Consider the following 23,194-nt stretch of genomic DNA (forward strand, 5'->3'; position numbering starts at 1 on the left):
TACTGCAATTTATATTATCAATAATAAATCATATCAAAATGCGATATCATATCTTTCAATACATTTTGTACAGGTTAGCTTGATGAACCAGATACTAAATTCTTCAAGTAGTAAAATAGTACTGAAAATGAAAGAGCTGTTCAAAATGTACAATAAGAGAAGTTTTTTTTCGTATTTACACCGTGTGAAAGATAAATTTGACACTTGGCCATTTCGTTTGAGTTTAAGTTCGTGATTGAGTTATTGAATCAAAACAAACGGTACGTCTTTCGAAAACCGCAAGTGTTTTGAATCAGTAAAAAAAAATGTCGAGTGAACGTAATAATTGGAACCCGCCGGAAGTATAGAAGCAAATTACGTGTATCATGAAGATCCGCGTCGGACACACAAACCGGAACATCAAGACGGCGGCGCAGTGTGCATTAAACATGGTGAAGGATATTCGCAAGCAGTTTGAAGCCTGCAACGGAGATTTTGGGGCTGTTGTACAACTGATGGATCATACCAGGCGATCGGATTGCTTGCGGAACGACGAGTTCTTCGACATTTCTTAGAGCAGGGCCTGAGGCTGAACGCGAACGGCTATGTGAAGCTGCTGTACACGGTCCTCAAGTCCTGGATAACCAAAATGGCCAATGGTAGGCCGTATGTGTGGCAACAAGATTCGGCACCTTGTCATGCGGCTGCCAAATCGCAAAAATGGCTTAAAGACCATTTTTACGACCTTACCACCTCCAATGTTTGGTTTCCCATCTTCCCGGATCTCAACCCGATGGACTATTTCATGCGAGCCATGGTTGAAAGGGACGCCAACCGAACGTCCTGCAACACAAAAGCAGCATTAGTGTAAAAAATAAGACCGTTTTTGTGACCCCACCCTGGCCTATGGCAGTCCAGGCTTGCTCCAGGTTCCGGAAGCGGATACAGGCGGTCATCGATGCCGAGAGTGGTTGCTTTGTGTAATTTGTGCCACCAACATGGTAAGCTAATCTTCGTAGAACAAATTTTTTTTTTCACAATCGAACAAATGAGAAACATTAGTGAAGGGACAATTACAAACACATATTTTCCTTGTGACTTAATATAGCAGTCTTGCTATCGTACAATCAGGTCCGTAGTAGCGAGGTCCTTTGGCACCGTTGGCAAAGATCTTCCAAAGCGTCCGGCAGCTGTAGTGGGTCATGCAGACTTAAATTTGCATTGCACCAGGTGAAAAGGCTCCTCCATACGTGCATACGGTGCTGGGTACAACTCGTTTCTGAACTAAGATCTTCAGTAAAGCATCTTCAGTCCTCCTAAATCGAATGATCTTTCAGATCATTTATAAGACGCCATCTTTACGCAACGGCTTAAACCGTTTTAAAACAGCCTTACAAAATATCACATTTACCAAAAGACCAAAAGTGTAGTACCTGATTCTACTTCTTCTACTTATTTGTATTTGTATTTGTATAGCAAGATAATTCGTCGTACGTACGGCACGCGATATCCAATGAAGATCGGCACCTTTTCCACCTCGAGTGCTGGACTGGACTCCGCAGCAAATTTATACTTTATTCACACTATACAAAAAATATGGTTGCATGTTGAGCACAATGTATGCTTTAATTGTTTAACATCACAACTCCCACAACAATGGCGGCACCACCTTTTCACGCTCTCTTAAATAATAAAACAAACGCCATTTCACTTAAGTAAAGATTGTGAAACGCAAAGTAACGAATATGGCAAGTGCCGATGTCAATAGGGTAACCCCGTTATCGCTCAAGCATTCCCGGAAGAAAGATCTGTTTTACACGTGAACATTCATACACACACGCACCCATTCACATATATGCCACCGGCTCAAGAACAATTCATTTTCTTTGAACCCCACAAACAGTATCCACCAGCGAACGGGGGTAGGAAAGTGCTTGAAGCAAAAAGGACCTGTTATCGACCCTCTTATCCCATGCTTCTAAAAAACAAAAACAAAAACGCATGCTCCTATATTACTTGCACGGCTTACCAGCCTCATATATGGAGCGACGAAACGAAAGCTGGTGTTCCTTCTCAAGTGTTAGTCGGCTTTTTCACTGCCGAACGCTTCCGAAAGGATGTCTGGCGCACGCCAGCCATAAAAGAATTCTCATCGTTCAACCGTTACCGTCCCGCAGTAGCTGCCATCCTCCAACCTTCGATCCAAAAACCCGCTCGACAGCGCCCATACGCCCATCGTTAAAGGCACTGCTTAAGGACAGCACCGAACATCCTCGAGCCGTTTGCTACGCTTTCCTTGCCGGTTTTGGTAATATTTTTATTTTTAGTCCCAACTTGAGGCACGTGTAGCCTTATCCAAACACTTTTACTCTAGCTTTGTTTCTAGCTCCTCCTGCTTGGACCTCCACCGGAGGGGGGAAGCAAATCAAGCTCGTTTCGTTCACTGTCCCAGCATCCGGTCCGAAACGAAAAGGAAAAAAAATGGCCTCGGTACTGCAGAGCACAAGCAAGCTGTTCGTGTTTGGACTGTAATCAGGCCATATAAGGAACCGTCTGGGGTGTTTTTTTTTTTATATTTTTTGTGAAGGCACGGCTCACCCAAACCCATCATCATCATCATCATCGTTGTCATCAACGTCATGGAGTAAAAGGGGCAATACAATCGATGAAGACGCACTGGGAAAACTCAAATTCAACTCATCCGTTCGGTGCGATGGAAATGTTCCTTCCGAGAATAATCTCTAACCGTCTCGGCACTAGCGGAAAAGATCGACCAAATGGTAATGAATACCATGGGACTGGCAGCGGGGTAGCAGAGCAACCGCAAAACCAGACACACCTTTACCAGTGAGTTGAGTTTTTGGGACAGAAAAACAGGCGTTTGTATGAAAACGACCCAGACACGGGGCGTTCGGTACCAGTTAAGAAGACAAATACATTTTCTTCTCATCGCGGGAAATTTGTATCACTCTTACGGAGAATTTATTTGCTTCGCCGAAAATGCTTTTATTTTTAGAGACAAGAAAAAGGGTACTTTGAGTATATTTTTATAGCCTCCAAATATCCCCAAGGGCCAACAGCATGCTAATATAAAGAAAATTTAACTATCACTGGCTGATTGCGTACTCCCCTAACTCTAAGCGCTAGTTGCGGTTTTGTACACATGTTGATATGGTAAAATAAGCAAACAAACCACAACGCTTGATGAATATGCATTAGTATAAATATTCATCAATATGTTGATGTCCACCATCACGCAATGAGCTCATATTTGATGTCGAATCAGCGCAAATATACAACCAATCGAATGGTTCAAACGTTTTGGTTGTTTTTTTTCCAGGAAGCTTATCAATCAAACGGCGAATCAAATAGGCAATTTTCAGTGACTCTTTATTTGTATTTATCTTGTCTGGCCTAGCGCGCCCCATGTGGCGTGTTGATTTTATGAGCTACCAAATACTCCAATTTGTGCGTTAGCTTTGCTGTCATCGAAAATATATTTCTTTTTTAAAGATTTTGCCTTTAAATTACTTTAATTTTGTGATCCTACCACAGCCTGGGTTCCTCCCGTTATTAACTACATGCACGTCCGCTGAGCCGAGATTACGCAAAACCGGGCCATAAAACCTCCAGCCACCATAACCTCAAAATCCTTACCTCTCGCTAGCTTTCCGTTCCGTTCCATTGTTTCCAACAATGATTGACACCTTAAAAATGTCATTATCGGAACGTACTGTACGTTTGTAGGTTTACTGTGTGGAAAATGGTGGGTTGGAAAAATGGTCACCCCCAGCTACTAAAATGTAAAAATCAAATGAACCAACAGGCTGTCAAACTCTCATGCGTGTCACCCGTTGATTACCCAATTGTGGGCAATCGAGGTTTGGTTTTTGCTCTCCAATGATTAATGCCATTTGCCCGTCAGGTTTGTAATGGGAACATTGCACCCTAGGGTGCAAAAAGTAATTATTACACCAGTCAAACAACAAACAACAACAAAAAAGACTAAGGTGTGTCATCGCGTTGCAAATGGTGCTTTTGCACTTAAATTTAGTGCTATTATCGCATGCATTGTTCAACCTGCATTGAGCAGCTCATAAACAAGCAGCTAATAATGCATTCTTGGAGTATTATATGGTGGTTTATCAACAGGAAAAATATTTTGATTTAATAAACTGGCATTATTACCACCCAATTGGTTCATCAAAGCGTTTAGCACTTATGCAAAGGGCGAAATACACATGTTATTAAACGAGAAACCCCTTATACTATTCCTTTTATAAGTAAAAACTAAAATAATACAATCCATCGCATTTTATCTTAAAATATGTCACTCAAAGTGGGAGACTTTTCCGGACCACGTATCCGGAGACCAGCAGCATTTCACATGTGCCATTTTATCCTGCGAAATGAGCTGCTTTTCGAATTATGTACACATTAAGCATGTCGTTCGTAGTTCTCTACCTTTTACGTTCATAAAGTTTACACCCACAAAGTTCCCTTTACTTACCCCATCACCTCTCCATGCCATGTCAAGGCACAATATCACTCTAATTTAGTTCTCGTTTTTATTTCATACTGCTACAAACCCACCACACCGACAAAACCAGAAAGATGAAATGTTTCCTGCGTGTTGCGCGTACGCCTTCTGAAAACCGCACCTGAGTAAAAGTTTCCCATATATTCCTCGCCCAGCATCCATTTCCACTTACATTTCCTAACAAACATTAACATATGCTTGATTCACTTGCATTACAGCAATTCCCATCCGGACTTCTCTATTCGCCGAATGGAACACTTTTTCTCTCGGTACGGAAAATGAAAAGCCTGCCCCATCTACCTTTGTTCTCTAGCTTACTGTCTCAGGGTCGGTCTGGCCGTCAAGGGTTTTGCCTACCGCAATCGGATGCCTTCTGCGAGCAGGTTGGGAGACAAGATAGGGACGTCAAAATGCTTGGCGTTATCCTACCCCTCCCATCTCGGCCAAGAAGGACACTCACAGGCAGGTAATGCTTGGAGAGCATCCTGCACACAAGCAGCCGAAACAATGTGACCGAAACGAACCGAAAGAAATTTCAGGCACCAAGGAAATGCACAAACAAAAATAAACAACAGCTGATCCAAAGCACCGACGGCTGAGATTATGATGCAAATGAAAAAAGACGGAATTCACCCAAGCAGCACATTTGCTTCATCCGTCTCCTTTCCCACACATCGACGTCCTAAGCGGCATACACAACAACAACAAAAACCCCATTCGTGTCACTTTACCTCCTCAACATCACAACTTTATCATTTACCACTCAGCGGAGCAAGACGTAGAGGTAGTGACGGTGACAGCGGTGGCTTTACCACCCGCCCCACCCACCAAGGGTGGGCTGTACAGCCTTTGGAAAAGGATACCAGCGCTTAGCTGTTCACCATAACCTCACTTCATCTTGAGCTTCGACGGGGGCGTCGCAACGGTAGGACTGGTTTTGTGGGAAGAGTGTTGTCGGTGACAGTGACACCACCACTACCCCCAACAGATGAAAGAAAGAGGGCCACATTATGCTTACGGGAGAATGCTTTCAGGCATTCGGGGATTTGTTGTATCAACAAGAATATGTAAACACCCGCACGGCAAGGACGTGAAGCATGAGCAGCAAGTGAGAAAGAGATTGCGATGAGTGCAGTTGGGATGTTGCTCCACCGTTCTTGGTGAATGTGGGAAATCATTTCTTCTCCTTTCGTGGTGGGTAGCACCATAGTCGGTGGTTCTCTTTGACTTAAGCAAATCATACACATAAATGCAGGCAAGGATCGGAGGAATGTTTGAAGAAGTGTTTCAATGTGAATCTGTGCTTCAAATATACAGTGTGTGCCATGACACTGTGTTCTTTATTTTATGAATTAAATATAGTTTGGCAATTGTTTCGATAAATATTGTATTAGGTATACTTTTTTTAAAGTAGCACAATTAAAGTACAATGATTGATCGAAATGAGTAACAAATGTAAATTAAAAAGAATCTCTAACAAATCATAGATACTTTACTTTATCGAGGTAAATATCAAAGAACAGAAGCATGAGTAGAAAATATAACATAATGACATGAACAACACGACACGAACCGTGGATACAAATCTCATCCGGATCGTTCACCCGTAATAAAAACTAACTATGAAATACGAAGTATCAATAAGTCTAGTAAGATTCAGGGTGTCCACTCAGATTATGATTTCAAACTCCAGGTTTTTTTCCCAGCTTTTCCCGGTTTATTCTAGTTTATGCAGGTTCACTACATTTCGGTTGCTCAAAATAGATAAATTTATCTGTTATTTGTCTCTATGGTTTCTAAGGTAGTTCAAAACTGCATGTAAGTTATGTATTAAAGAATACTTTAAGGAAATAACTTCAAAATTTTCAAAAACAAAAACTCTTGAAGCTAAACAAAGACAACATGTATGGGTTGGGATTATAAAGAATCGTAAACTGAACTTTTATTGCAACAACACACATTGCTTGAGCGTATATAGAAGAAGAAAATGTATATAGCAATGTTGTAGAACAACTTCATTAATGACATAAATAACAAATTAATTTTTAATACGGCTCAAAATTAGAAATGAATAATGTTTTTCTTTCGCTCATAGAATTTACTCAATCATAACATTGTTCAGAAAAAGAAGGGAGATTTAGCATACCTGTTGTACATCTTCTAATATTTCTATCAAAAGATACTTTCATAAACAGGTCGATACAAATGATTCACGTTGTCAAAATTTCAAGCAAATACACCAACAACTCAAATGACCTACATTTCACCAAGATTAAAAACTGACCAGCACACTCTTCTAGCAAATGCCGCAATGCAATAAGATCCCACACCAAAACAACCAATACACCAGCCAGAGAGTGGTTAGCAGTTAAACGTAAAACAAATAACTTTATCCATATCAAAACATTGCTGACCAATGGAATGAAACGAACATAATTATTTCCCTTAGAATAGTAAAGACCACACCGCGACCAAAATTCCATCCAAAGCGGCAATTTTTGCGCATGCACAGAAAACGATCAGATCACATCCGAAAGCTACATCCACAGTGACACATTCATAGCACACATGAAAATAAAATTACGCTGCGATAATAAAATATATAAATCTCAAAAAATAGTTATATAAAAAAATATTCCCGGTTTTTTCGGCGCAATTTTCGGTTTTCAAGGTTTTTTTTTTATTCATAGAGGACGGCCAGGCCGTATTGCTATTTTCCCGGGTTTTACCAGGTGAAATTTAATTCAAGGCTGATTCCCGGTTTTCCTGTTTGAGTGGCCACCCTGATGGACCATTCGATGGCCGGCATGACTTAGTAAGTCTTCAAGCCACGAAGAATAAGAATAAGAAGAAACATGAACAACAAAATTATAAAATAGTAGCTATGGATAATTTGGTGGCCAAGGCGGAAGCGACGCAGATCCCCACACGGCAGATCAGTGTGTTAATTCTCATCAGAACTGTCTGCCTGAACGCAGGACTGACTATCTAGCTAATAGATTTAAAAAAGGAGAAGTTTGACTCTATCTATTTAACCTAGCAAGCGGAAAATGGAGGATCGAACCTCAAGTATACTTGTTACTTTTTAAATACAGACTGTAGGCCCTGGAAGAAGTCAAACGAAGGTGCGGAACATCCTACATTACACATTTTATCCAAATTTTGCCTCTTCAAACGTTTGGTTCAACAGCCTTAAGTTTATTTATATTCAAAATAATCAAACATAACCATATGACCTGCACTGTAAGCTAAATGTGTATATGAACAAAAGCATAACGATACTAGGATAAGATGGTAGAGCAAAACAAAAAAATACTATCGTAGAAAATACAGCACAAGAGCCATATTTTGCGATGGTTCGTTTGAAGTGGCTCGTTTTGCTGCCAACCAATGGATTTCTAAGGACTTCTAAAGGATGCAGCTTCAACCTTCCGTGTCTGAAGGGGTGCAGCTAGTTGGCGAAGGCTGCCTGCCTTCCAAACGCGAAGGATACACGCGGTATCATTTGCAACTTGAGGACAATCCCGGCAACGCTATCCCGTGATTTATGTAGCGCATATGAACGTGAAGACAAGAGTGCACGGTGGAGATGAGTATGAGAGGATTACAATGGCGCTCGAATCACACCATCAAATTCATGCTCGTGTCCTTTCGAAATCCGCGCAGATACCATGCTTACAATTACGACGCTTAATAAAATGCATTTTATTTAAATTTTTAAATGCTGATTTATGTATGAATGAAATCCCTGTGAATAATCATTCTTTGTAGTTCTATTTACGTTGCGGAGTAGATCAAACGAATCAAGAAAACTTATTTAGACATCCATTTATAAAAAAAAAAAGAACAAATTATTACAACAAATTAAGCAATCAAATTTGCTTTCCAGTTGAAATACGGCGGGAATATGCACTTGCACCCTATTTCGCGAGTAACTCGATACTGTTCGGCAAAACCCGTTAGAAGACACAAATAAAAAAAAACTAAAACGCAAATTGCAACGCAATCTGCAGCCGCCATTTGCTACCACAGCGTGTTACGCGATACACCATGCCTGGTTAGTTGTGTGGTTAGGAAAGCGGATCTTCCGAACCGATAAAAACGTGAACCAGCGTCCTTAGCTTTGCTGAGTTGCTGCATAAACCGTAGGATATTATACGGATCGATTAGCGCACTGTGGTTTTCATCTCGAGGCGCGTTTCCTCTAGCGTATCAGTATCGATGCACACAATCCCGGGAAAGTAATTACAGCATTCCTTCAACCATCATTAAAATTTTAATATCTTATCCTCGTGGAGCGGAGTTTGGATGACTAGTGCTGACAGTGCACTGAGAATCAATCACGTAAATAAGTGGATGGCCAAAAAATCCATCCCAAGCTAAATGAAAATTGTCCCCATTTCTCTTTTAGAAGCCCACAAATATACAGAAATACAGTACAAAAATACATTCAAAGTAGAAAATCGATATCTCAACATCCAACGACACAAACCATCTGACCATCGTTCAGAATACTCACAGTGGCGTTCGAAAGAGGAGACGAAAATCGGTCAGAACCATCCATCCATCCATAATTATGATATACGTTTCTCTACACATATGCGAGCTGCTTTCCCTGTTTCCGGTACACATTCCGGCACACCCTTTGCGCGTAAAGGAAAGTAAGAAATACGCTACGAACGGAAAAAGCTTTCCAAATCCCGATTTGATATGCCCGATGGATCGATTTCCGTGCCATTCGTGAGGGAAAAAACGCTTTCACTAGCAAGAATTTCAGGTTCCCTTCCCAGATTTTTCCTTCTACAAGCCGGGCAATAATCTTGCGAAGCCTTTGCATCGCTCCATTTGTAAACTTCACAAATAGCATTCTGACAAAAAATGACAGACATGGACTGAAAGAACCACGCTTTCTATTTATTAACAAATATTGCCAATCAAGCGAAACATGCTAAAGCTTTCTCGAAAACTGCGTTCCAAGAATCGTAAACTCTGGATTGAAAACTATCCATGGCCATCGCTTTCCGCCGCTCAAGGTCAGTGTGGCGGTGAAACTGACGCAGCAAAAATGTTACAGCTTATCGAGGCTTATTACTCTGTCCTTGTTAATAGCGATACGATCAAAGCAATTGCAACAATACTCCATTTCCATATGTACATTTGTGCAGCATGGAATGGACTTTACGCGCTTCGAACAAACAATACGCCGTTTCTCAACACACAACGTCGAGGGAGCATTGAAGTAATTCAAACATTCCTCATCAACTGCCCTTACATCGGCAATGCACTTGACAGGCGCTGTCAACTTGAATTATCTTCCTGGCGCACGGTCGATGCTGCACCGCACAAGGACTCCCAGTGAGAGAAAGAGAAAGTGAGAGTAGCAACAAGATCAAATGCAAATAGCGCTCTGTATCTAATATCCAAACCACTTACCTCATCCCATTTGATGAACTTTTCGCCATCCTGAAGCGCCTTCGGGACATCCATAATGCCCAGCTTGACGGCGGTCGGGTTGTTCATCGCCACCGTCGTCGCCGTCGTAATGCCCGTGGCGGATGGTGACTGTCCCACGTTGGCACCCGGTGAGGCTACATTTCTCGGCGAACTCGATGACAGCGATTGCGGTGACTGGGATTGCTGCTTGCTGCCAGTGTCCGCCGTCGTTGCACTTGCGGCTGTCAATAGGGAGGCCATCTTGCTTCGCTAGCACTCGTCAGAAAACACTACCCAAAAGCAGACGGCACGAGGATCGATTGCCGATAATTCAATCAATCTCTTTTCCGGTAACCGCCCGGATGCACTTACACAATCACCAATACACTCGTTTAACGTACGCGGACACAAACTCACATACGCCACACTTCCCTACACACAGACGCGCGTGCGAAGATCTTTTCCTCGTAGCTATTAGCTCCCCTTTTAGCACCGTGCAACACCCTCTCTTTCTTCTTTCTTTTCACGCACTTGCACTCACACAAAATGGCGTCGGGATTTGAACGGATCACGGAAACGGATCCGGATCGTACCCCTACCGCTACACACAAACACACTGCTAGGCAGGATTTAACACACAATCGCACACGCACACTCGCACCTATTCGATAGGGAACACCCAGCCACACACATGCCTTCGAGACACACGTGCCATTGTTGGCGTTTTAATTAATATTTACACCCGGTCGGATACATTTTCCATTCATCACCAATCGATCCGACCCCGGAACTCGTCCAACCATGGGGGATCCACTATGTGGGGTGGGGCGGATGTTAAATCCTTTGGAAGAAAAACCACTACGGGTGCAATACAAATGCAAGACAACTCACTTTTGTATAACACTTGCCTTGTCTTTTTATGCCCTCGGGCTCTATTCAATTACTGGCGGTAATAGGAATCTGCAAGCAGAAAAATAATATAATCGAAATGTTAAAGCATTAGATCACAACCCAGAGAACAAAAAGCAAACTGTTGCACGATTGCTTGTACCACTCTATGTTTTCACCGCCATAATAAATCTACAATAAACAATTATCTACCACCATTTGCATACCGAGCGCCATTTCATTCGTGTCCAATTCCAAATCGCGTAATCATCGAGAACGATTCTTTTGATCAATGCAAATACCCAGCGATACACGCCGCTTTCGAACAAGGATCGATTCCGACCGCAAATTGAGTGCGACGGTGGCAGGCCGTCGATTGTGCGATTGGCAATGCGGTACAATTTAATTTATGCAAACAGCGGATACGCTTTCCTTCGATCGGCCGCACAAGATTACGGCACGAATGGGTGACAAAAGCGAGTAGATTTTAAAACCACTGCTAAAGATGGCGCGCCTGCCTGATTCGTTGCGCCCGTTACCCTTCGGTGGAGCACGTTTGTCCTTTGGGACGATCGTTCGACGGTGTGCCCGTGTGCCCTGATACAACTGATTTATGGTAGTGACGTCCAGCGGTAAAGCAGCAAGTATAAATTATGTCCTTCCATCCTCTACGAGCGGATGCAGTACAAAGGAAGGATGAGAAAACTTGTGCAGATGGAAATAAAAACGAAATAAACAGTGCTTGTTTGGTGAAAACGAAGAAAAGCGCTTCCACCTTCAGGGCGATGTTAGATGCTGCCGATTCCAGCAGTGTGCTTGTTGCTGAACGACATCCTCTCTCGCCCCGTCTACTCATACGAAACGCCCTGCGGTGGTGCTAGAAATAAGACACACACACACACATAACCCACTGTGTGCTGCGTCTGCAGCTGATGGCCCTTTCTACGGAGCTAGTACAACTGCTGGTTTAGAAGCATAGTAAGGACCGAGCTGCCGCTAAGTGATTGATGATGAATGGACGTCAGTTCGCCGTACAGACGGATGGAATGATTTGATTTTCGACGTATAAATGTTTTGCGGATTTATTTCTCATTCGTCTTCGGGTGATGTGTGTTCTTGAGATATTTCTTTTCATTCTTGGTTTTTTTTTTGCGTTATCTTGTACGATGTACATCCTCCTTTTTTTTTGGACGACAAAAAAAAAATGAAAGACGAACTCTGCTCTATTCAACTGTATCTGTTTGTAAATCAATCTATTTTTGCTATGAATAATATTGAATAAGTTTCTGTACGCTGAATTGACATTCTTTATCGTTTTTTTTTTCTTTCTTTCTTTCTGTGGTACAAATAAATCGTGTAAAGCATTTGCTTACACTGTGATTAGCTAGTTGATTGAAGGCAGTTTTTTCTTGTATATAATCGTTTGAGATGTTCAAATGCTCCTGTTATTGGCTTCAAAAATTAAAAAAAATATTAAGCACGGAAATAAATTTTAAGAAATTTAATTCGTTATCTCACAATACGGCGTAGAGCCGTCATACTAAATTAAACAAATAATTCCTTACCTAAAACCGAACGCTACGCAGTCTGGCAGGAACAACAGATCGTCAATCGTTCTGCAAATTAATGTACAGTTCAGCAAATTTTCCAAGAACTAACTGATAACATCAGTTCGATGAAGTTGGTGTAAATGATTCATAACAACAATTTGAACATTGCCAAATCTAGGCCAGTAAAGGAAAAGACGAACATTGGTTCTCTTGCACTGAGCCAACTGCTAAAATCTAGATATTTGTACAGATTGCTTTTCATCATCTGCTATTAAAAGAATACTAATGTGTCCGAAAAGTAAGGTGACATTGGATGTCAAATTTCACACGCCAAAAGAAGCCCCTTGTTTTTATTTTTCGTTTGTCAATATGTATGTTTTTGACAGTTCTGCTACGTTTCAAGGCACAACATCAACCCGGCTAGGAATGACAATTTGTTTTCGGAGCTGCGCTAAGCTGCGATTTTGTCCATATTGGCCATGTCCAAGTTTGTGGAGCAGCGCGCATGCAATGAAATAAACGCTGCGGATGTTACAAAAAGCCGTCGTAGAAGAAGCTATCTCGAAGAAAAATGTGTACAAATGGTACAGTGATTTCAAGAATGGCCGTGATAAGGTCGAATACGAGGACCGTCCGAGGAGACCATCCAACTCGACCGACGACGCCCACGTCGTCCACATCAAGGATTTTGTGGTCAACAATCGTCTGTTGACGATACGAGACCTTTCGGAAAGTGTTGGGATTTCCAAAGCCTCGGTTAACATATTTTTGGAAAAACAACGGCTGGTTTTTGCGCCACGAAAATGCGCCCTCCCATACGGCCATCATTTTGAGGGAGTTTTTCGCAACAACTGGCACCCTTATTGTTCCGCAACAGGCGTATTCGCCAGATTTGGCACCAGCCTACTTCTGGCTGTTCAACAAGCTTAAACAGCCGCTTTGGGGACACCGTTTTGACACTATCGAAGAGACAGAAGCCGCAGCGACCATTCCGGGCTACCCACAGGGAAGCTAGGGGGTGATGCGACAATAGCGCCGGTCCTCACACGACAATACCGGATTCAAATCCCATTTGAAGCCTTACTATTTAATTACATGGTATATTAACAAGTCTCGTAAGTCATTTGATGACCGGCGCGACCCAGCAAGGAGCTCTTTAAGCCAAGAAGAAGAAGACTAATCATTCCAAAGCGCAACTACCTTTGTGATAGAGACGGTAAATATCGTCAGAACACTCGCCTCCGACAATAACGAAGTACCGTCCTGAGGAGAAGATACATAGGTCTCTGTATAGGTGCGCCAAAGGTGGAATTTAGAGACATCTTGTACTTTTTGTAGTCGAATATTTTTGTTATTTAATTACATATACGAGAAATCATTCATAACTGGAATTTATTGCCAGTCACTGTCATGTGATAGACCGGTATCGTTACCAATATGTCCACAATTACTTTCATAAATGGTAGCATGATCAATTCATAGAACATTTCGCGGTAATGATTTGGCATAATTAGAAGGTTTCGGTTTGTTACGGTACGGTAAAACTCAAGCTTTCTCACTTCCACTTCAAAGGTGCTGTTGGAGAGCATCCAAGAGTTGGGGATCTAATTTCGCATTGGATCTTGCTTTTCAATGATTATTCCTAGTAGGAACAGTCTCAAAGTGATCAAACATGGTTTGTATACTAACTTCTTCTTCTTCTTCTAGGCCTGCTCAGGATTTAGGACGTCGCGTCAACATGGCCAGGTCTTCAATCAGTTTCCAGGACACTCGGTCTAAGGTTGTAGTCCTCGATCCACGGCTGCATCCGATCTCCCACGGGTTAGACTCCATTTGAACCAACCAACGAGCTCGCTGTGCTCCTCTACGCTTCGTGCCGAACGGGTCGCTGGCGAGCACCTTCTTGGTGAGGCATTAGTCCGGCATCCTCATTACGTGCCCCAAATAACGTATCCTTCCAGCTTTGAATACCGTCAGGATATCAGCACCGCCAAAAAGCCCCGCCTGCTTGTGGTTCATTCTCTAACAGCTCAGCTAGCTCGTGGTTCATTCTCCTTCGCCACACGCCCTGCTCGCATACACCACCAAAGATAGTCCTTAGCAACCACCGCTCCAAAATGGCGAGTGCATTGGCGTCCTCCATCAGCATACTCCAAGACTCGTTCCCGAATAGGACTACCGGACGTATCAAGGTGCTGTAAATCGTGCATTTCGTGTGTTGTTGGAGTCTTCTGGATCGCAGAAATTTGTGGAGTCAGTAGTAGGCACGATTCCCTTGAACAATGCGTCTTCGGAATTCGCTGCTTACGTTGTTGTCCGAAGTTACGATCGTACCAAGGTAGAAGAACTCCTCCACCACCTTATTTTGTTTGCAAAATAAATCTTAAATAAACCAAGAATTAGCACGTGCAGGAATGCACGCAAATGCAACCGCATTTTTTTAATACTGCAAAAATGATCTCACTACCTGATCGTTTCATTGGTAGACGTTTAGCAAGCGTGTTACAGCGCGTCAATGATTATTTAAGAGTTCGATACTCGATAAAATATAATGATTTAGGTAATCGTGAACGAAAAACACATGTAAGAGGAACACACTAAACAACAGCTTCAAAAAACACTGAAAGGGGTCAATGTATAGCATCGGTTAACATTAGAATCGGAAATAATAAAATATGTCCTTACTCGTACCTCCGTTTCAAGCCTAGCACCGAAAACCGGATGATCATTCCACTTGCTAACACACCGAAAATTATCTTAGGAAAATTGTTTTTACTACCAACACTATTTTACATCAGGTGTAGAAGATGTTCACCACCCTGAACCATTTGCCTCGTGCTCACTAAATTATCCCGGCCACTTTCGAGCAAAGGTGGATCATCAGCCTGAGATTGCGTCCATCCGGTCACCTGTTGTTGGTTGTCGATCCAGTATCCGGTTTCTTCACACTGACTCAAACACACACACACACACACACACACACACACACACACATCGCTAGTGAAACTCGTCTTGTAACAGAAAAGACGTAAGACGTAGCACAGTAGCACAACGACACTAATAAAGCGATCAAAAAATTGTCGCCTTGCTACGGTCGAGCAGGGCGAGGTGATGGCTAGGCGTGTAGGTGCAATATGTGTTTGCGCCATACCTTTGCTCGCCTTGGCGCCTTTCCGGTTGTGTGGATTTGATTTTGCACTTCGCTGATCGCTGAAGACATTTGCCGCACAAGCAACAACACATCCTCATTCAGCAGTATCGATTCGAGCGTATTATTATTCGGTGTTTTTTCAGTGGATCGATTTTACATTTTGTGTTCCGGTTGACACAAACTATACCAATTGATAGCATACGTTTGTGAAGTGTATAATCAGTTCTCAAACCATTTTATTTTGCTTTTGAGTATAAAAAAAACTGACACACACACACATATAATCTCTCTTTCAACCTTTTCGAAGCGTTTTGAACCGTTTAGAGCATCGATTTCAAGCACAAATGGGCACACGGATCGAATCGCATCGGTTCGGTTCGACGGGTTTAACGCCACCATTTCGCAATGCGTTTCGATTTCGCAATACGTGCGTGTGTGAAGCGTTCCGATTTTCCCACGAAAATTGCTCGACCACAAATAACGACTACGAGTGTATGGATGATGTTTGGTGCGAAGGCGCACTGGCACAGGTCTGCACCGTACGATGGTACCGTACCAACACCCAATCCTTCGCCGAGGAAAAAGCGTTGTTTTTTCCCATTTATATCGGCTCTAGGCAAAAAGGAAAAATGGGTGTGTGCTTCTTGTGCGCACCACCATAAATTGACTCTCGCTCATGCTTTGCTTGCGGCCTTGTGGCCTACACCTACCAAACCATGGTACGAACCCCTTGATTGGCTCGATTGGCAAGTTTGACAGATTTGAAATGGATCCATCATCTGTTACGCGCGGGAACCACCACCACCGGTCCGTCGTTGCCAGCCTTGCAAAACCGAGCCTTCACCTAGCTGGTCTTGTCGATGAGCCATTTATAGCCACACGTACGGCCGGTATTCTACTTTGGCGGCGTCATCGTTGCCGTCGCGCTATCGTAATGTGAGCAGCACTGGATAGTCGCTTTGAAGGTGGGCTTTTCCAACCCACCACACCCACGACCCGCCACAAGAAGCAAGCCGCACTGGTGGGTTTCGGTTTGGCTAATTGAAAACCCGTCTCCTAACCAGTGGGGCTTGTCGTCAGATCAAACCGCTTGGGCTCATCTTGGTGATGTGACCGCTAGACAGGGAAAAGACACGCGAGAGAGCAAGTCTTCTAATGAAATACCTTTTCCAGCTGCTTTCGATCGATCCACCTCAATGAGCTAGAAATCGGTAAAATGAAACTATTCCAATATTTTCCTTCGAAAAATATTTCAAAGCAACGAAAAAATGATACGGAATTCCTAAAAGCACACAGGAATTTACAAATGTATAGAAGAAAAAAAGCTAATAGGTTTTACGTTTTCTAATAGATCTGATTTTTTCCACACAAAATTATTTATTCCAACACACAACATGAAGCTCACAAAAATCATATTATAAAACACAATTCGCGTATCAAAAACAACCCTCCAAATAATCTGTATTTGTTTTTCATTTTTTTCTATTATTCTGTTCACATAATTCTAAAACTTCTAGCGATAAAAAAATGCAATTGCAGATTTTTTTTCTAAAGAACCAGCTTGTGCATGGCATGCATAATCGATAACCGATGGTTGGTTGGACTTTTAAAAGTTTCGCACGGAAAGTTTCGCAAACAATTCGCACTAAACTAGCTGCAAATGGTTAGAAGAATAGCAACCAAAAAAAAAATATAACGTGAACTGTTCACCGGTTTTCGTTCTGTTTTTTCCCTCGAAACAAAAAAAAAACCTCATAAAATAACACTAGCGGAAAGTTATATTGGAAAGCTAGCCAATGTGTGTTGGATAAACTTGTTCGTTTTATGATGGTTTATTTTACTTCGGTTGCCTTTTCTTTTTGCTTACGAGTCTGTGCGTTTTGATAAAAGATGATAAATTTTGAATGGTTCAGACATATTGATCCAATTAGATATAGCAGATTTTGAAGCAAACATTTGAAAAATAAATATACGAAAAACGCAGGAAAAAAAATAAAGAAATCGTCCATTATTTTTTAAATAAAATTAGAAAAAATTTGCCATTTTTACAGAAATAATTTTTTTTGAGCCTTTTATTGCTTTTAAATTTTAAATAGCAAAATAAAATAAACCTTCCCCCAAGAAAATGTTTTTGCAACAAGTCGCTCACCCTATGAAAACTTTACTACAATATTAATTAATAATAAATAAAGACACCTTCGCAGTAGTCGTTAAAATGTACTATTTATCATTTCACCATTCTTTTTCCAAGGCACTAATGCGCCTGAATGGACCCTTAGCTCGGAGCAGGTCTTAAATAATCAACCCCAAAAGACCCTCGCCAGGATCAGTTTTTATGACTTTAACTTTAGGACAGGGCAGTGGTGATCAATAAGTCACGCTTCAATGCATTTGCCAGGTAGTAATGATAATTTTATCTTGCAAATTAACCAAACCCAAAAATGTGTAAAAAATATTATGAAACTTTTATTTATACCGGCACCTGTCTTCGCCCTCATCATCCGGCCGGTGGTAACAAGTTCTAGCGCGACCTTGAATTACTAAGAGCGTGAAAATTTATTTTATCCTTCCTTTCGTTTCTTAGCCCCTCCCTTTCACTTACCCAAACCCGATGTACTAAATCGGATGCACACACACACAAACATACACACACACAAAGGCAGGGATGCAAAATTGGAATAATTTATGACCACATTTTTTGCAATAATCCACACTAATTGCAATTCACAGAAACCATCATGCCTTCTTCGGCTACGAAGAAATGAATGTGACGAATGTGATTCTAGCAAACGGGCGGCATCTGTTTCTGCACTTTTCTCACCTTTTCATGCTTTCTAATTAAGAACAAACCGGATGAGACGCTATTTTTCACGTTAAATTCGATGGTAAAGACATCACAATCTGCAATAGTCTCACTTGTCTGGGACGTAGTGAGCAAGAATTAATGGGTAAGATGAGTCAACGTACCATCGATCAATGTGCGCTTTTTCTGATCCTGTGACGCAGTGCCTAGTGTCGAATATTTTAGCCGTCCTTCTCTAGAACTTCCAATCTAACTGACGAGTTCCGCTGCCCTAATGCGCTTAGGCAAATGAGTAATAAAAACCCAACCAACCACACAAACCACCACCCACGGGGATGCATTTAGCACCTGCGCTTGCGTTTAAATGCGACGCACGCTAAGATGCATGTGCATAAATATATCAGATGGCGCACTGCTAGAACAAGCTGTGGCTGGGAATAAAGTAGAATACCACAAGGGTTGTTTAGTTAAAGTTACTGGTAGTTTGAACCGTGTTTTGGTTCCTTAAAACAATGAACGAGAGAAAACTAACCACCACCACATCGTACCAAATGCATTAACTATAGTTTGTTAGTCCTCAGGCTTTAAGTTTGCCGATGAGTCGATTTCAAAGTTATCGTGTAATTTAATCGCATATTGATTGTGGTTGATTTGCACACGAATTACGTCAAGACGAAGTTACAAGCTGCTATTGAAGCGTAAAGAACAATGTACCGTTAAAGAAATGAGGTGGATCAACAAGGTAAATGTAATCAGCGAATGAAGCGGATCAGCACAGTAAACCAACTCAAGATTTGACCTGAAAGGCTCATATTGTAAAAGAGCCGCAAATAAATAACGACCGTTTTGAAATCGATGGGGCCACTGTGGACTGTGGCGCGATTTTGACGTTTGCAATCGTCATAAATCAAGTTAGGGAATGACATAAACTGTGTAAACAGATTAGTGATCGTTTCGTGCGAGTAAAAGTTCCTAGTTCTTGAAAAAATCTGTTTTTGAGCCGGATAAGCGCCATATGCGAGAGGTGTTGCTGTTTTTGTTTCGAGCGAAAAAAACGGCAGCCGAAGCGCATCGAGAGCTTTCGAGTGTTTACGGCAATGCTGCTGTGTAGTCAGGCCATATCATCACGGCTGGACGCGTTAGGCATGATACAGATCGAGGGGAAATGGGCACCACACGGACATTTAACGCAGACTCTTCGTGTGTGAATTGCTGGTCCAGCGGCACAACAGCACAAAAAATCATACGGGTTCCCCGCACATACTCCAACATCATCAGCCCGGCCAAACATCCACAGCTCGAAAGCTATGCTGAGTATTTGGTGGGACCAGCTCGGCGTCATCTACTACGAACTTCTGAAAACGGGAGAGACAATCGCTGGTGAACGCTACCGAAAACAATGGATGAGTTTAAGCCGAGCACTGCGTGAAAAACGGCCAGATTACTGCGGCTTATTCTGCTGCCGTATTCACCGGAACTGGCACCATCGGATTTCCATCTGTTCCGATCCATGGCACATGGATTGGCTGACCAGCAGTTCTCATCCTATGAACCAATCCAGAATTGATTGGATACCTGGATTGCGTCGAAAAACGTATCATTTTTCTGAAAAGGAATCCGCGATTTACCCGAAAGGTGGAAGAAAGTTATAAATAATAAAAGCCAATGCTTTGGTTGACCCAATTTCTACAAATAAAAATGCCACGAGTAAAAAATAACTTATGAAAAAACGGCCGTTATTTATTTGCGCGCTTAATATTACGACCCAATACTCGCACCATACTTAATATGTCGGACAGCAGATTTTTATTAGCTTTTCATAACATGAAGCCAAAATCTTTTTCTTGGCTTAACAATGCTTCCAACAGAATGCCTTTTGAGACTTATTGAAAACCACGTTGTTAGATGGAGGCAGTTCTCACTACGGGCAATGGTTTCTGGATGAGATATGAACTCTCGTCGAAGAGCTATGAAGACTGGCCATCGCAGTCGCATCGCACGCGCCCTCAAGACAAAACAATCAAAGGTGTACAAACTATAACTACAATACAAAACCTTATTTATCTTTATTTATTCTTATTTGTCTCGTGTTTGGCTAATTTCTTCGTATTTTATCATCAGAATATTTTTGGATATTCAATAAAAAAAATGATTTTATTACCTATAAGAAATCAAAATTTAAAAAAATTATCCAAAAGCTAAAAAAAATCGCTTTTTATGCTCTCCAAGTAAAGCCCAAGCTAGTACACAGTGTCTCTTCTCCAAAGCGAGGTCACACGTCACATTCAACGTTTTTCAAGACCTTTTACATGCATCCACTACTGATGCCAAACTGATGCTAGCCAGAAAGTGTCGGTACCGAATCCTTGCACCAAAACGCAACATTCATCGATCAAGATCAGTTAGTTTTAAAATAAAATACCTTTCCCTTTGCGTCCACACACGCAAACACACACACATGTGCTAACCCGATTAACCACGTCACACTACTAGGTGTGCTTAAAAGTAAACGGTTTATATTAATAAATGATCGCAAACGATAATCTCCCGGTGCTCTGTTTTTCCCCACCCCCTAATCGAAAGGAAGCGTTTGTTTGTTGATTCCACGTAAGAGGTGTCGTTAATTTTTTCTCCTTGTAGGATAAAAAGTGTAGTTTACACAAATAAATCGACGCTACTTTATGGGATTGGCAGTTTGGGAGAAGGGAGCAGCAGAGGAGCTGTTAAGATGCTTTCGGGGTGTTTAAAAGAAGCATCAACAGCTTCCTATCATCACCCTTTCACGGTACACGTTTAATGTTTTCTTAAAGCGATGCTCAGCTTCTATACTGCATTGGCGCAAAAACACACACACGCAGATCCCTCACGTGAATAACTTAAGCATTGGTCTGCCATTTCGGGGCACGAAAAATAGCGTCGAACCGTTACCTTCGCTGGATGCTAAATACACTTGACTTAATCTGCACTCCTAACCGGTGGTACATGAATTATTAAGAACGATCAAACAAAGCGGCTCATCTTGCTGCTAGATATAGCGGTCCAAAGCGTCTGCAGGAGCAACCAATCTTACCATTTAAAGTTTCCCTTTTTCTTGTTGGCCCCAAAATGAATATTGCATTAGGATTATATCCGTAAGCTTGGCAAAACGCTGCTAGAGCACGGTATGTTTTATTCCCTATTCCAAATGCAAATCCATACCGAAACGGTAAGAATGTTGCTCTTTTTTTGAACGAGAAAAGAAGAAAAACTTACCGGTACGCATAAAACTATTAAGAAAATGGTAACTTTTAGCAAGGACTTTCTGGGAAATCGTGTTCGTTTTCCAGTTGTTGGAGGGTGTTATAAATACGTTTATCTTTACGCTTACACTTTTGACCTTTTTCTGGTGTTGGTGGAACCCGCCGGGAGGCAAACAGTTTGGTAAAGTTTGACAACACTTCTTCAATCACACTCGAGAGCTCTTCTAAACTTGTTCAAATATTCATACACCGACGAGAACTCGATCGAAAGCATTCGCACCGTGCGCACTGTCACCTGCTAGTAGCACTACCACTTGCCACACACACACACACACAAACCAACAAACCACAAGACTGGAAAGGAAAAACTGACCTACACTTTCCTGCTCGAACGATCGTTGATGGTGGCCTGTGTATCGGGTACGGCGCGCGAAATCATTGACCCACTGCGTGGTTTTGCACGGAACGCGAATAGAACACCACCAAAGTAAGCACACCTCGCGGGAACGATCGGGTCCAGTGTCTCTTCACGGCAAACTCCGGCGGGTTAGTTCAGGTGGCCAGACACCAGGCTGACTGGCTAACTGACAGACTGACTAGCTCTGGCTGTGGGTGTTTGAATGCGAGTGAACCTGAATGGGCCGATGATTGTTGAATGAATGAACATGCTGATGAATGTTGAAGGGTCTGCCAAGCCCTTCAGAGCAAAACCCCAAACAAGGGATGCATGCCAGATGGAGCATTCTCTCTCTCTCTTATTTTTCTCACGGTCTCTCTCTCTCTCTTGTCTAGATCATGGAGGGTTGGAAAGACAACCTTGAGAGCGCGCACCATAAAGAGTGAGAAGGAGGAAGAATCCTCACATGAGATAGCAAAATATTGAGAGTTTGAGAGCAAACAGTAACATGAGAGCAGCACGCACGAGAGTGTACACACGCGGCCCAACCATCGTATCGCATGATTAATCCCCCAGGTCACCCCGAAAGTGCCACCATCAACCCCGTTCCTCCTGCACAATGAAAAGAAGGAACCGAGCCACAGAATGGCTACAGCATCCCTTCTTCTTCTGCTCCCGGGAGATGGGGTACATGCCAGTAATGGTCACTCCCAAATGGAGTACCGTGGAATCCCGTGCCAACCGAAAAAGGAATCAAAAGCACTAATAAGCTCCACCAAAATAACACGGTTGTGGTTTCAGGATGCAATAATATTTGAATAAAAGTTGGGCGCTATTTTTTTTTTTTTTTTTGTGCGACGTTTTTTTCTTTCCAGCTTCGCTTAGATATCTCTTCCAAAAGTGTCGTTCAGGTCCGGGTGTCTCGATCCTTCGCCGAAAGCTGATGTTTACACGAGACAACATCACTAAATCTTCCCCATCCCACCAACCTCCCAGTAGGGGGGGTTTCTCACATCAAAAAGGTTTAGCCTCTGAGCCTGAAGAGTAGTACACGTACACGGTGCAAAAGGTAGACACAGTAGGCCATGCTACCGAGCATGTGTACGTGTGTGTGTGTGCGTCACGTAGTAGTCTGGCTGTTTTTTTTTTATCTTCTCTCGACATCTCATCGAGATCCATATGTGAAATATGCACACAACACCTTTGGATCATGG

The 23,194-nt window shown here is 42.3% G+C and overlaps 2 protein-coding genes across 3 annotated transcripts in view; one reads left to right on the top strand and one right to left on the bottom strand.

Annotated features, from left to right (window-relative positions):
• LOC126563840 (1-phosphatidylinositol 4,5-bisphosphate phosphodiesterase classes I and II) overlaps positions 1–10,213 on the bottom strand; it is a 79,881-nt gene extending 69,668 nt beyond the window's left edge. Inside the window, exon 1 of one of the 2 annotated variants that reach the window (XM_050220612.1) lies at positions 9,953–10,213. In XM_050220612.1, coding sequence (XP_050076569.1) covers positions 9,953–10,213 — 261 coding nt within the window. The remainder of the gene's footprint in view (positions 1–9,952) is intronic. The other variant, XM_050220613.1, reaches the window with a different exon arrangement.
• LOC126564702 (ATP-dependent RNA helicase me31b) overlaps positions 1–23,194 on the top strand; it is a 515,322-nt gene that overhangs the window by 159,989 nt on the left and 332,139 nt on the right. The window lies entirely within an intron of this gene.

Source organism: Anopheles maculipalpis, chromosome 3RL, assembly GCF_943734695.1.
Source record: "Anopheles maculipalpis chromosome 3RL, idAnoMacuDA_375_x, whole genome shotgun sequence".
In the NCBI taxonomy this organism is placed as follows: domain Eukaryota; kingdom Metazoa; phylum Arthropoda; class Insecta; order Diptera; family Culicidae; genus Anopheles; species Anopheles maculipalpis.